Source organism: Silurus meridionalis, chromosome 4, assembly GCF_014805685.1.
Source record: "Silurus meridionalis isolate SWU-2019-XX chromosome 4, ASM1480568v1, whole genome shotgun sequence".
Lineage (NCBI taxonomy): Eukaryota > Metazoa > Chordata > Actinopteri > Siluriformes > Siluridae > Silurus > Silurus meridionalis.
In genome coordinates, this window is record NC_060887.1 from 8,956,907 (window position 1) to 8,969,452 (window position 12,546).

The 12,546-nt window shown below is 39.6% G+C and overlaps 1 protein-coding gene across 2 annotated transcripts; it reads right to left on the minus strand.

The window, feature by feature from the left end:
- Positions 1–101: 101 nt before the first annotated feature.
- Positions 102–7,605, minus strand: wu:fe05a04 (zinc finger protein 572). Of its 2 annotated transcripts, none has more exons than XM_046847296.1 (4): positions 7,499–7,605; positions 6,521–7,190; positions 3,399–4,366; positions 102–1,504 (listed from the first exon to the last, which is right to left on the minus strand). In XM_046847296.1, exons 1-4 carry the CDS (start codon positions 7,595–7,597, stop codon positions 1,037–1,039), a joined length of 2,205 nt encoding a protein of 734 aa, XP_046703252.1. In that variant the 5' UTR covers positions 7,598–7,605; the 3' UTR covers positions 102–1,036. The 2 variants fall into 2 exon arrangements, with proteins under 2 accessions (XP_046703252.1, XP_046703253.1); XM_046847297.1 differs by having other exon boundaries at positions 7,290–7,564.
- Positions 7,606–12,546: the final 4,941 nt, after the last annotated feature.

The following is a 12,546-nucleotide window of genomic DNA, read 5'->3' on the forward strand; positions in this document are numbered from 1 at the left end:
ATAAAATCAGTTCGGTTTGATTTGAAGCAACAGATAATTATCGATGCATTTAGAGTTTTATCCTGATCTTGGAAAAAAAAAACGAAACGTGACCTCAACAATATTATTGCAATTCAATGTTTTTTTTTTGTGCAAATCGTCTGCAGAAACAGTTCAAACGTTTCAGCGATATTGTTGTACGGTTTCATTGATTCAGTCTCATCCCGAGCGCCGATAATACTGGATTTAATAAAGATTTTTTCTATGATTTAAATTAAAAGTTTCAACTAAATGGAGGAGAGCCTCTCTTTCTTTTTTTTTTTTTTTTAAATCGTCCATTTTTACAAAAGGTTCTTACGGTAGATGAACCTGAATCATTCATTTCGAGCTTTAAGAAAACCCGCCACCTAGAAACAGGCTGAATGTTTCCCATTGTGTTGGTCCAAGTCCTTTTCCGAAATCATTTCCCCGCAAACTTCACACTGCATTACATCGGAGTCGTCACCTAACCTCGTGCCTGCCCTTTCCACCCCCAAGTCTTTCTCCTCGGTGCTTTTGTCTGTCTTGTGTTCATTTCTCTTTGACGATAGCTTGTCTGGTTTCGAGGAGATTTTGGGTGGTGAAGGAATCGCAGATTTGGGCATTTGATCTTTTTCGGGCTGCTTTTTAACTGCTGAACTGTCACCCATTACTGCTGAAGAATCGGAGTAGGAGGACTGAGGTTGCAGTTTTGCAGCGGTGGGACGATCAGTCACTGTGTTTGTTTTAAACCAGGCGTCGCTGCTCTTTATAAGTGAGGGGTCACCGTTTTCCATCCTCGACCCGCTCTGCTTTTCATCACCTGCTTTCATCTCAGAATTGACTGATACTACAGAGATGAGGCTTGATGTATTTTCCTTTCTTGCATCACCACCACCGTTTTTCTTCAGCATGTTCAGGATTTGCAGGATCTCCAAGTTGGACAAAACGTTCTTTTTCAGTTCGTTCTTTGCGTCCGGCTGCTTCGCGTTCGTGTCCAGCACTTGTTCCGTCTCCTTTTTGATGGTGTATATCGTGGTTACTGAACCAGACGTGCTCGGACCTCTACTACCGTCCATTCTGCTTTTCCGCTTTTCAGAGATGTCAGAGGTATTAAAATGTTCGAGCCAGGCACAGGACTAGCTAGGTCTTTAATCAACACTGTTTTGTCCGACTCTTTACTTACAGAGCGGTTATTCAAGGCTAATGGAATGTGAATGAGTTGTGGGGCGGAAACACGTTTCTTGGCGACGTCCGAATTGGGGATGCTTTTGGGCTTGGTCGTAGAGGATACAGGCAGAAGCATCACCAGGGGGACAGGAGTAAGAGGCTCATTATTCAACGTGATTGTGGTCAGAGCTTCGGGAGGTTTGGTTTGGCCGTTTAGTACGGTAGTTGGATGCATGGGCACGAGCTGTGGCACGGATTGAATCTCCTTTGTTTTAGGGATGGTCACGGCTTCCTTCTTCTTCGGATTTGCGTCTTTCTTTTGCTTCTTTGTTGCAATCTGTATATAAAAACATAACAAAAACTAAAAGGTTACACAAGACTTTGGGGTCGGAAATGAAATGTGTCTGCATTTTTTTTTTTTTTTATTTCCACTTTACACAAAGTTCTCACTAAGCAGCAGCACCACCAATTCCTCAGAAAACCATTTTCTGAGGACGAGCACGTTGCGCCTAAAGTTAAATATGGATTCAGCCGAATCTGACCGCAGATTTTTCTGCTGTTTTTTTCTTTCTTTAATGTATTTGTGTAATCAAAATCCTGTCTGGAGTGTGTGTACATGTAAGAGAATAATATAAATATTATTGTCGTAATTATATTAATAACTGAGTGCAATCCCTCATACTAATATGTAAATAACAGGGTTTGGTGTCAACATGCGACTAGTGAACATGCAATTTCATTCAATTTGGAATTTTTTCTTTCAATCTATTGTTTTTTAGGAAATTGATATAAAATGGATGAATACTCATTCAAATCCAACATATTTTTAAAAAGCACAAAGTAAAAAAACAAACAAAAAAAATGTACGCTAAGGGTTTTGACACGATTTCCCAAATCTCCACCATGCTGTGCTACTCATACTACATGACCTTTATTTCTTTCAGCCCGTGCTTTTGTAGATGTAGCAGTTTGCATACTGAGCAAGCAGCAGAAGATTCTACAAGCGCACCTGATCCTCAAATCCTGCTTGTTCATGCATATAATCAGGAGAGCTGTCTATTGTGTAAACCATCTGCACTATTACATACAAAAACAAGAGAGATAAAGGATCAAAAGTTGGTTAAAAAAAAAGAAGAAAAAAAAAAAGGACAGCACGACTCATCTGTTGAACAAAGAGAACTGGAGCTATAATGAGAAAGTGAAAAGATGTGTGATGTAAAAATCTTGACCTGCTATTGACCAATACCTGTGTGATTGTATGTATTGTGCTGCTGCATGATTAGCTCGACAAAAAAAAAAAGAATTTTTATTATTATTAATTAATATTCCTTAAAATATATCATTGTCTATCAAATAAAAAAAGATAGATTATTTACATACAGGACATAAAATCAATTACATATATAAATTACACACACACACACACACACACACACACGTATTAGGGGTGTAACAAATACAAAGATTTTCTAAACTTTTGGTTCGGAATGCAATCCTTTTTAGGTGCGGAACATGGTTACAATCTGAGTTTCCTCGGGAACGTATTAAGGGGCGGACCGCAAGTTTATTTAGTCTTTTTTTTAAAAATATTATGTTAAGCTTAAAAACATAACTAAATTTAGTGTAGTGTCACTGTGGCTACTCGATCCGTACTGGAAATACGATTTCTTTTTTGCGCATGCATGAAAACGATAAAAAGTCTACAGCGCTAGCGTTAGCCGCTAACCAGGAAGTGCTAACTCTAGCGCTTTTGATACTTCAGCGTTTTACCTCCAGTCAAGAATTTCTCTTCTAAAATAAGAAAATCCTGACAATTCCAAATATCGAGGGAATAAAGACATTTGTTAAAGTATGCTTAAATACGTTAAAAAACAGTTAAGTAGATCAAATCTTTGGAAACTTAAATACTACACACACACAAACACACTCTTACACATCTGTATTACCTGAATGGGGTCTATTACATTTTTCCATTTATTTAATTTGGGCCAATTTAATTGATTACTCAGTTTAAATCATATAATAAAAAGTGTATTGTGTTCGTTTGGATTATTCTATTTTAGTTTTTATAGACTCTTATAAAATATTAATTTGGATATTATTTACCCAAGCAGGCAGTTTTGTGTTTTGCATTTTCTCCCCCTAATCGTACCGAAATTGAACCGTACCGTGACTTAAAAGCCGAGTATAAAATAATGTTATAGAAGGAAAACCATAATAAATGTAAATACCTCTGCTGGATTCACAAGCCCACAGGTTTTCAGGTGACTGTCGTAAGCCTGTTGATGACAGAAGCCCAGGCCGCACTCTTGACAGAGACACGGCCGATTAGCCGCATGACCCCCCATGTGCGACATGAGCATAATTGACGAGCGGAAACCCATTCCACACTCCGAGCACCTCATGACCCTCTGATGCGTCCCCGCATGCTTCTTCAGTTCCTCTGAACTGTCGAAGACATGCCCACACTCCATACAGCGGATGTCATTCGTCTTTGTGTTGAGCGCCGTCTGGTGGCCCCAGCAACCGGTGTCCTTCTTGTGCTTCAGGAAGTCCTCTTTGCTCTTAAAGATGCCGAGACATGCCACGCATTGCAACTGTTCCGGTTTACACTCGTGCTTCATGTACTGGGACGATAAGCGGAAATGGCGTTTGCAGCGTATGCAGGTGTAGGGCAGAAGGCCGAGGTGATGAAAGCTGTGGCGCAGGAGGACGGCTTTAGTAGAGAACGCCAGGCCGCAGTCGGTGCAAACGAAGACGCCTTTTTTGTGCCGCTTGAGGTGGTAGAGCATCGAGCTGCGGTGGTGAAAGCTGCGTTCGCATTTCGGGCACGGGTAGCGCTTCGCGGGCCGCTTGTGCGTTTGCACGTGCTTCTTGCACTCTGCCATGCCAGTGAAAATGCGCTTGCAAAGATCGCACTGAAAGAACTTGTCCTCGAAGTGGTTCGTGTCCAGATGATTCTGCAGCTCCTCTTGGTTTGGGAACTTGGACATGCAAATGATGCACTGGTTGGCCAAGGCTTGTGAGTGCGATCGCAGGTGCTTGCGGTAGTTCGTTTGATGGCAGAACCGCTTGCCGCATTCAGCGCATTGGTAGAGACGCACGCCATTGTGTACTTGCAAATGCTCATGTAGGAGGAATGTTGTGGAAAATGTGAGGCTGCACACCTGGCAACGGTGCTCGTCTGAACCATTCGTGTCTGCAAAAACATAATAACAAACGTGTCAATTTTTCCATTTCAGAGGATGTGCAGTAATGTTTGGCTTATTAAAAGAAATCGATCTCTTTAGACGGTAATGGCACCTAAACACGATGTTCCAGGACTTGCATTCTCTGCTCTCCATATCTAAAACCTGGTCCAAACCACTTCTAAATAAATGCTGTAGATAAACTAATGCTCAGCTTCTGTGCAGTTCTGATATAGAAAGGGAGTTTTTGTGAAACATCAAATTTCATTAAGGTCAGCATGTCTTTTTTTTTTTTTTTTTTTTTTTTAGGGGTGGGGGGGGGGTTGTGGTTTTTGACACAGACTTCAAATTTGGACTCTCATGTTCAGATTTCGGTTAAAATCTCATTCTTTCATCTCAGAAACATCGCAAGACTCCGCCCCATGTTGTCATTTTCGGTTTCTGAAAACATCACACATCAGTTACTTTAATGCTTTGTTTGTCAGGGTTTTGAAATCTACATCAAACAAATTACAGTTTGTCTAAAATTCAGCTGCTAGGATTCTGACTAAGTTTACTTTGGTAAACAGATTTCTCCAGTTTTGGAGTCATTGCTTTGGCTTCCTGTCAGATTCCGGATTGATTTTAAAATTTTGACCTATGAAGCCCCACATGGTACGGCACCTCATCTTTTAACTGCATACACTCCAAATCTCCATTCTACTGATTCGGGTCTTTTAGTTGTTCCCACTACCCTGTTACGCTTTATGGGTGATCAGCTTTTCCCTCACACACACCAAAGCTGTGGAATTCTCTCCCTACTGAGATCAGACAGGCCGAGTCTTTTACTGTATTTAAATCTGCTCTTAAAACTCGCTTTTTCAGGACAGCTTTTATGTGATCTTTGTATTCTGTGATGTTTATCTACTTCTTTTACTTTTCTCGTTATTATTTTTCTTATAATTTTTATTTTATGCTTGGAAAGTGCTTTGAGATGCTACTTTTAGAGGGGCTATAAAAATGTTTTATTATTATTATTAACAATGTCCAGCTTCAATTAAGTATATTAAAATGCATTTTGATATACTTATTTGAATTTTTTTTAAGGAAAATGTGTACATTTATATCATATTGTTAATCAATATCACATGAAAAGTGCATATTGATTTAATACAACAGTCCAATAAACAAGGAGTTCATATTAAGAGACTTATGATTTAGACACCACACTGCCTTATTTTGCTCTATTTTACAGACAAAAATTTGTCCAAACAAAGTTTTTTTGAGCAACATGAAGAATATCAAACATTGTAGGAGTCAGCCATCCACGGTAGTCCTTAAGGTACGTACCAGCACAATATCACACTTGGCACAATGTCGTCTAATTACCCCAATTTATAAAATCCCCCCCAAAAATTGAGATACATTTTGTCACAATGTTAAGCAACTTGTCAAAGTTACATTGCAGCTACTGCCATGGACACAAGTTATTTATTTGTTGCTTCCTACATTGGAGTGGTACGTACTGATAGGCAGACAGCTGTCCAGACAGACAGATGCACAGACAGACAGACACACAGATGTTCAGACAGACAGATGTACAGAAAAAACAGACACACAGATGTACAGAAAGACAGACAGACAGACATACAGAAAAACAGACACACAGATGTACAGAAAGACAGACATAAAGACAGCAGTACAGGCTTACAGTTGTACAGACAGACACACAGATGTAGAGAAAGAAAGACAGACAGACAGACAGACAGACAGACAGAGACACACAGATGTACAGAAAGACAGACATAAAGACAGCAGTACAGGCTGACAGTTGTACAGACAGACACACAGATGTAGAGAAAGAAAGACAAACATACAGACAGACAGAGACACAGATGTACAGAAGGACAGAAAGACAGACACACAGATGTAGAGAAAGACAGACATACAGACTGGTGTTGATCCTTTTTTCTGAAACAGCAATGCTTCATCATGTTTTATTTTTTACATATCCGAATCAGGGATTCAACCTTCTGATAAAAGAACCTCTTCCAATTTCAGAAGCACTCATATGAAGGCTGTCAGTATCCACACCTTATATATTTATCAATATTTCAGTGTAATAGATTCTGTGTCTCTGCAAAACAAAATATCTGTCCACCCGGTCAATTCTTACACTCACTTACCTGAAGACAACCCGTCATCGCAGTCCTCGTCTTCAGTCAAGTCGTCATCGTAATCATCTGCTTCTTCGTCGCCATCTTCCTCCTCCTCGTCCTCATCTTCCTCCTCCACGTTTTCTTCTTCGTCCCCTGAAACCACAACGTCGATCTGAGCTCCTTCGTCCACGAACTCGTCTTGTTTTCCTTGATCTTCGTCCATTTTTTTTTTCTTCTCCTTTATTAGTGGCTCATCCGCCATCTCATCATGCCAAGGATGCTGCCTTTTTTCTCCCACATGCCCACTTTGTTCTTCGCAATCAGTGAAAGTCTTGGTGCATCCCCCCGCATCAGTCTCTGTGGGATCTACAGGAACTAAAGTGCCATTAACCTGAGAGCCATGATCACTGGGAAAGGAGTTTGAAGAGACAACAGATCCGAGATCTGGCTCTGTTTCCTCATCCCCAAGGGTTTCCACCCGCCTTGGACACGACCATGATGTTGCCCTGAAAGTTGATAATGATGAGGTTGTTAATGGTGGTGGTGATGATGATGATGATGATGATGATGATGATGAAGCATATTCCAGGTCTGACGTCTGCTGTGTCTCTTTCTGCTTCAAAACTTGAAAATCCCAGCTAGAAAAGCCCAACTCTGTTAGCTGGATGTCTATAGTCAGCTCTGAAGACATGTCTACCTGTTATGGAAGAGATCAAACATGACATCAGGAGAACATAAGCTTACACCATGATTTTTACATGCATCGCGGAAGTGAGTCATGAACGTGCTGCTTTACCCTGTGCACCAAAACAGCCCGGGCTCGTTCACAGCAGCTAGCTAATCCTGCTAGCTATCCAGCACGCCGCTTTATTTCAGATTTCCACTTTCACAGACGGTTCATGCACAAGCTGTCCGACATTTCTTTTTTTCACAATGTGCCCAATTATTCCCTAATACGCCAAAAACATATTTTACAATGTAAAAATGTGAGGTATTTGTATATACTCGCTGTGCTTGTTGTTCTTCTTCGCTGTCGTCATCTGCTTCTTCGGTGGTGTTTATTTTTGGCGGTAGGTGGGACGGGGTAACGTGTGACACCGCCATCTAATGGCCTGGAGGAACGAGAGGGCAGAAATATACATACACACAATATTACACAATCTTCAGGTTATTAAAAATGTGCCATTTGCGATCTGTTGCTGTAAACATTTAATATGTTGTATAGACAGCTGTGGCTACCAGGTAAGGCAAACATCATCAGGGGGAGAAATCAATCCAAATCTATCAGATATGTTGGTGTAATTCAATCTTTAAAAGAAATAACACACCAGGGAGTTTAGGAATTTCATATGTATATGTATATGAAGATGTATTTCCCTGGTAAAGGTGAACATGACTATATGTTTTGTGACTTTTCCAGCCATATAAAGGTCTTCCACAAACAGTTACTACAACGTCGGAGGCACACAATTGTACAGAATGTATTTGGTCGCGGTAGCATTGGATTATCCCTCATGCTTTACATGGGTTGGAGTGAAAGTCTTTTGAAACCCTTCTCAGATGAGTGGAGGTTATTATACTTTACGTGATCTGATGGTATACAAACTTATGACTTTTCCATCAGAGATCCAGTGTCTAAAGCACTAAACTATTGTTAGATCAAAAAGGTCCAGAGTAATGGTTTTATTGGTTTATATGGATGTTCATCGGGGGTCCACATACTACTTTTCGCCATATAGTTTATTTTAAACATGGTTACTGTTACAACCCTTTTGCTTTTGTTATTTCTCTGTGCTCGGGTTTTCTGCGTCACGTGCAGACAACGTCATCCGATTGGCTCCAGCAGGCTGATTGCTGCTGTCTACTGATTGGTGCGCCTCACTATAAAAGCCACGTCATCACTTCCAGAAACTTTTTTTTTTTTTTTGGCGGTGTGGTGGTTGGGCGAGGAGCTCAGAACTTGTGCTAGATTTTGGGATAAAGTTTTTTTTTTTTTTTTTTTTGGGGGAGATTGACTGTTTGATTGATTGAAAGTTGTTTGCTCACTTTAAACCTTTTATTTACACAGGACTTGTTACATTTTTAATGTGTTTAATGCATTTTTGTAGTATTTATTGCATGCGTTATTGCTTAAGTTTGTAAATAATGTTAAAATGTGTACATTTGCCATTGGGATAAATAAAGTATCTTCTCTATCTAAACAATGTAAAGCGTGTAAATGCTAAAATTGGGAGTAAAGAGTTTTAGTTTTGGGTTCAGTAGGTTGGGTGGTGAATTGAGTTGGTTTGGGGAAAGTTGGTGGTTAAACCTTTTTAAAATGTTTTTATTTTGGTCTTGTTGACTCCTGAATTAATCCTCCAATAAAGGAGTTGTTAGTTTTCCTGTTCACACAAATCCTTTCATGGTGTCTTCTCTAGACGGTGTAACATTTAATACATGTGCGACATTTATTTTAAACGTTTATTTATTTGACCTGTTTTTATTTATCTTTATTTTTTTATCAAAGTGTGAACTTGATACGTTTATGATCGCGCCCACATAGGAGCTCTTGTGAAGGAACAAATGTGAAGACTTGTGAATTGCTTATTTAATCTTTTTTATTATTTTAAGGCGCTAAAAATGGGAATTTTCGCAACATTGCACTCGGAGCTTGTAAAGCAGCAGATCTCACCTGGTGACACAGGTGATACTGGACCCCGTTAATCTTCACTAGAAAACCAATCGTTGGCAATCCGGTTAAAGGAACTGAAGCTGAACCGACACCACTACAGTACCAGTGTCTGCTGCTGCATGTTCAGGCCTCCACCTGCTCCCGTGTTACGCTAAATGCTCGTGTGCGCTAAACGCGTCGCTACAGCCTTGTCTGCGTTGCCGGTAAGTACCGACACTAATTTTGATTCGCAGACAAATTTCGTTAATTCCCACAAATATTTGGCATTTATTGTTTTAGTGCAAACTCGTTGGTAAAGTAAAAGTGCGCAAAGTTTGGATTATGGTTCCGTTGAAGCGGCCGTGTTAAGAGTTTACGACAGAAGTTTAGAAAGCATGTGCAAAACAAACATTTGTTATGAAAGGTGGTGTGTTGCATAGCAGTCACAACTTGTAAGCAACAAAGAGTTCTTTAGTAAAAAATATTTTAAGCATTGCATTTCTGAGAAGTTTATTATAATGAACAACGTTTCAGCACCGACTGAACTGCGGTCAAGCCAGCCGCACTTTGTTTTTATTTGCGCGTCTAATCATGCACTTACGGTATGGGTGCTGGAAGCTCTGTGTGTGTATGTATGTGTGTGTATGTATATATGTGTATGTTTATACATACATATGTATGTGTCTATGTATATAATGTGTATGTATGACGAGTGTATTCAAACACACTTTGAAATTATAAAGGCAAAATCACCCAAAACATCAGTGAATTTGAATCATGTTCTATTTAAACACTCGTTAAACAGATCACTTTAAAGGTTTGCTCCTTTATTCAAATAATTTGGAGTTTTTAAATTAATTAGAGTGATAGACTGGGACACTTTTAATAAGACGTCTTTGAAAGTAAAAAGGTTTAAGTGTTTGCATATAAGACATGATTGAAGGTGCGCTTATGTTTGGAGTGATTTTTGCCTTTCCTTTTCTCAAACTGTACAGTAAAATAATGTGAAAATGACTACAGTAATAGACCGGGATGCTCTAAATAAGAATTATTTAAATACATGAGCAAGCCTATAAAAGAATGTTTTGAGCAATTTATGGCAATTTATATGCACTGAAGTTTATTTCTCAAATTGTACAGTAGAAGGGCAGTAGGGTCACTATAAAAATCCACTAAATGAATTAACAAGAAAGGAAGGTAATATAAAGGTGATTTTTGCCTTTACATTTTACTGTATTGACTCAAACTATAGAGTAAGATGTTTTAAGTGTGTGAGTGCGTGTGCATGAATACATACATACAAACGTGTGTAGATGTATATACATATACACACTGAACAAAATTATAAACGCCCCCATTTTTCATGAGCTGATCTCAAAGATCTAAGACTTTTTCTATGTACACAAAAGGCCGATTTCTCTCAAATATTCACATCTGTCTAAATCTGTTGGTGCAGCTTTACTGTATGGGGGGGTCCGAAAACCAGTCAGTATCTGATGTCACCACCATTTGCACCTCCTTCACATAGAGTTGATGAGGTGGTTTGTGGCCTGTGGATTCTTCTGCCATAGACCATTAAGGAAAACGCTTGATGGCGTAACGTGATAAGTTTTCCTTTATATATATATATATATATATATATATATATATATAAGACACAAGCCGGTAAACGCAATAGTAAAGCATATCGTGTAGCGGTCACCACAGCGGATCATCCGTCTCCACACCCCCCTGTCCTCTACATCTGCCTCTTTCACACCAACTACCTGCATGTGTTCCCTCACCACATCCATAAACCTCCTCCTTGGTCTTCCTCTTTTCCTCCTTCCTGGTGGCTCCATCCTCAGCATTCTCCTACCAATATACCCCATGTCCCTCCTTTGCACATGTCCAAACCATCTCAATCTCAGATCGGCCTCGGTCGCAAGGTGTCCTTGAAAGGTTTCATCAGACCCTCAAGACAATGAGCAGAACTTACTGCCTCCAACATAAGTGAGACTGGGATGAAAAGATCCCATTTCTTTTTTTTCTGTACAAGAATTTCTTTCAGAATTCAGTTCAGATGAATTAGTCTTTTGGGCATTTTCCTTTTGGACCCTTAAAGGTGTTAGAATAATGTCAGGTACTTCTAAGAATGTACGATTATGTACCGCATTTTTCGAACTATAAGCCTTATTTATGGATTTTTCCTAGGTTTTTTCCCGGTTTCACAAACTTCAAGCCAAAGAACTGAACCCCATAACATTAGACCAATGAAATTTCTGAACGGAAACGAAAAAATGCACCTCACCTGTGTTCTGAGCTGCACAGCTTCGGGAGAAAAAAATGTTTATTTTTTACGCACGACGATGCCAAAAAAAAACTCTCGAGAGAAATAGTTGTGAAAGGAAGGAGGAAGACAGTGAACAATGACTTTCTTGGTCGGTTACTGTTTAGATACAAGCCGTTGTAACGCGTTGAGTCTGGGTGAAGGGAGAGCTCACTAACTCCAGTTACAACAGAAATCATATAAGCACAGACAGGTTTCCAAAACTCGTGCTTTTTTATTTTTCTTGGCAACAGCGTTACGGGTTAGTCAAATAAAAATGAGCATCAGAAAATAATGAGGACATATTCCTCGGTCTTGCACACATGCAGTAATATCGGAAAAATGCGGCGGCAGACTATTCCCAAAATACCGCTATGCTCCTAATGGAAGCGCAACATATTTCACCCGTTACACCGTGTAACAGACACTGTCTTTCGTTAAAGCCTGTGTAAAGTTCATTAGTTTCAGTGTAGACACCTGCAGCTTATAGACAGGTGCAGCTTATTTATGTTCAAAATAAAAATCTTTGTAAAATTCAGTGGGTGCGGCTTATATATGGGTGCGCTTAATAGTCCGGAAATTATGGTAAATTCATTTTGTGAACGTTTACATTCGGTGTGGCAACTTGCACTACAGTCTTTATGCTCATTCGAGGCTGATCACGTTTTTGTATCGTTCCCATTTCCTGGCTCTGCTCTACGTCAAAGTACATGGCTATATTTGATCGAAGAACAATTAATACTGACTTCATAGTATGAACCCCTGAACAAAGGGGAAAGACTTGGGTCATATGTTTAGTGTGTGTGTGTGTGTGTTAACCCCTACTACTATAACTTATGTGGATTTGGTTCCCTCTGAATGTTCTCCTTGCAAGCATGGTGTTTATTTAGGAAGTGTTTGTTTTTCTGGTGCTCATTTGCAGAACTCTGAGGTTGTAAGTTTTGGGGCAAAACTTTCACATTTGTCTAAATCATCCCAAAGAGAACTTGGACAAGTATTCCTTGCTTTTCTCAGATTTTTCTATGGTGACTCGTGTGCTGAAGCATGGCATTGGTGGTGGTTATGGTCCTCTTAAGCAAAATGCTTATCGTGAAA

Coding starts and splice junctions, on each gene's coding strand:
- wu:fe05a04 (XM_046847296.1), bottom strand. CDS start 7,597: ATGGCGGTGTCACACGTTACCCCGTCCCACCTACCGCCAAAAATAAAC. Junction 7,191..7,498: donor AAGAACAACAAGCACAGCGA/GTATATACAAAT, acceptor CTTCCATAACAG/GTAGACATGTCTTCAGAGCT. Junction 4,367..6,520: donor CGATGACGGGTTGTCTTCAG/GTAAGTGAGTGT, acceptor ATGTTTTTGCAG/ACACGAATGGTTCAGACGAG.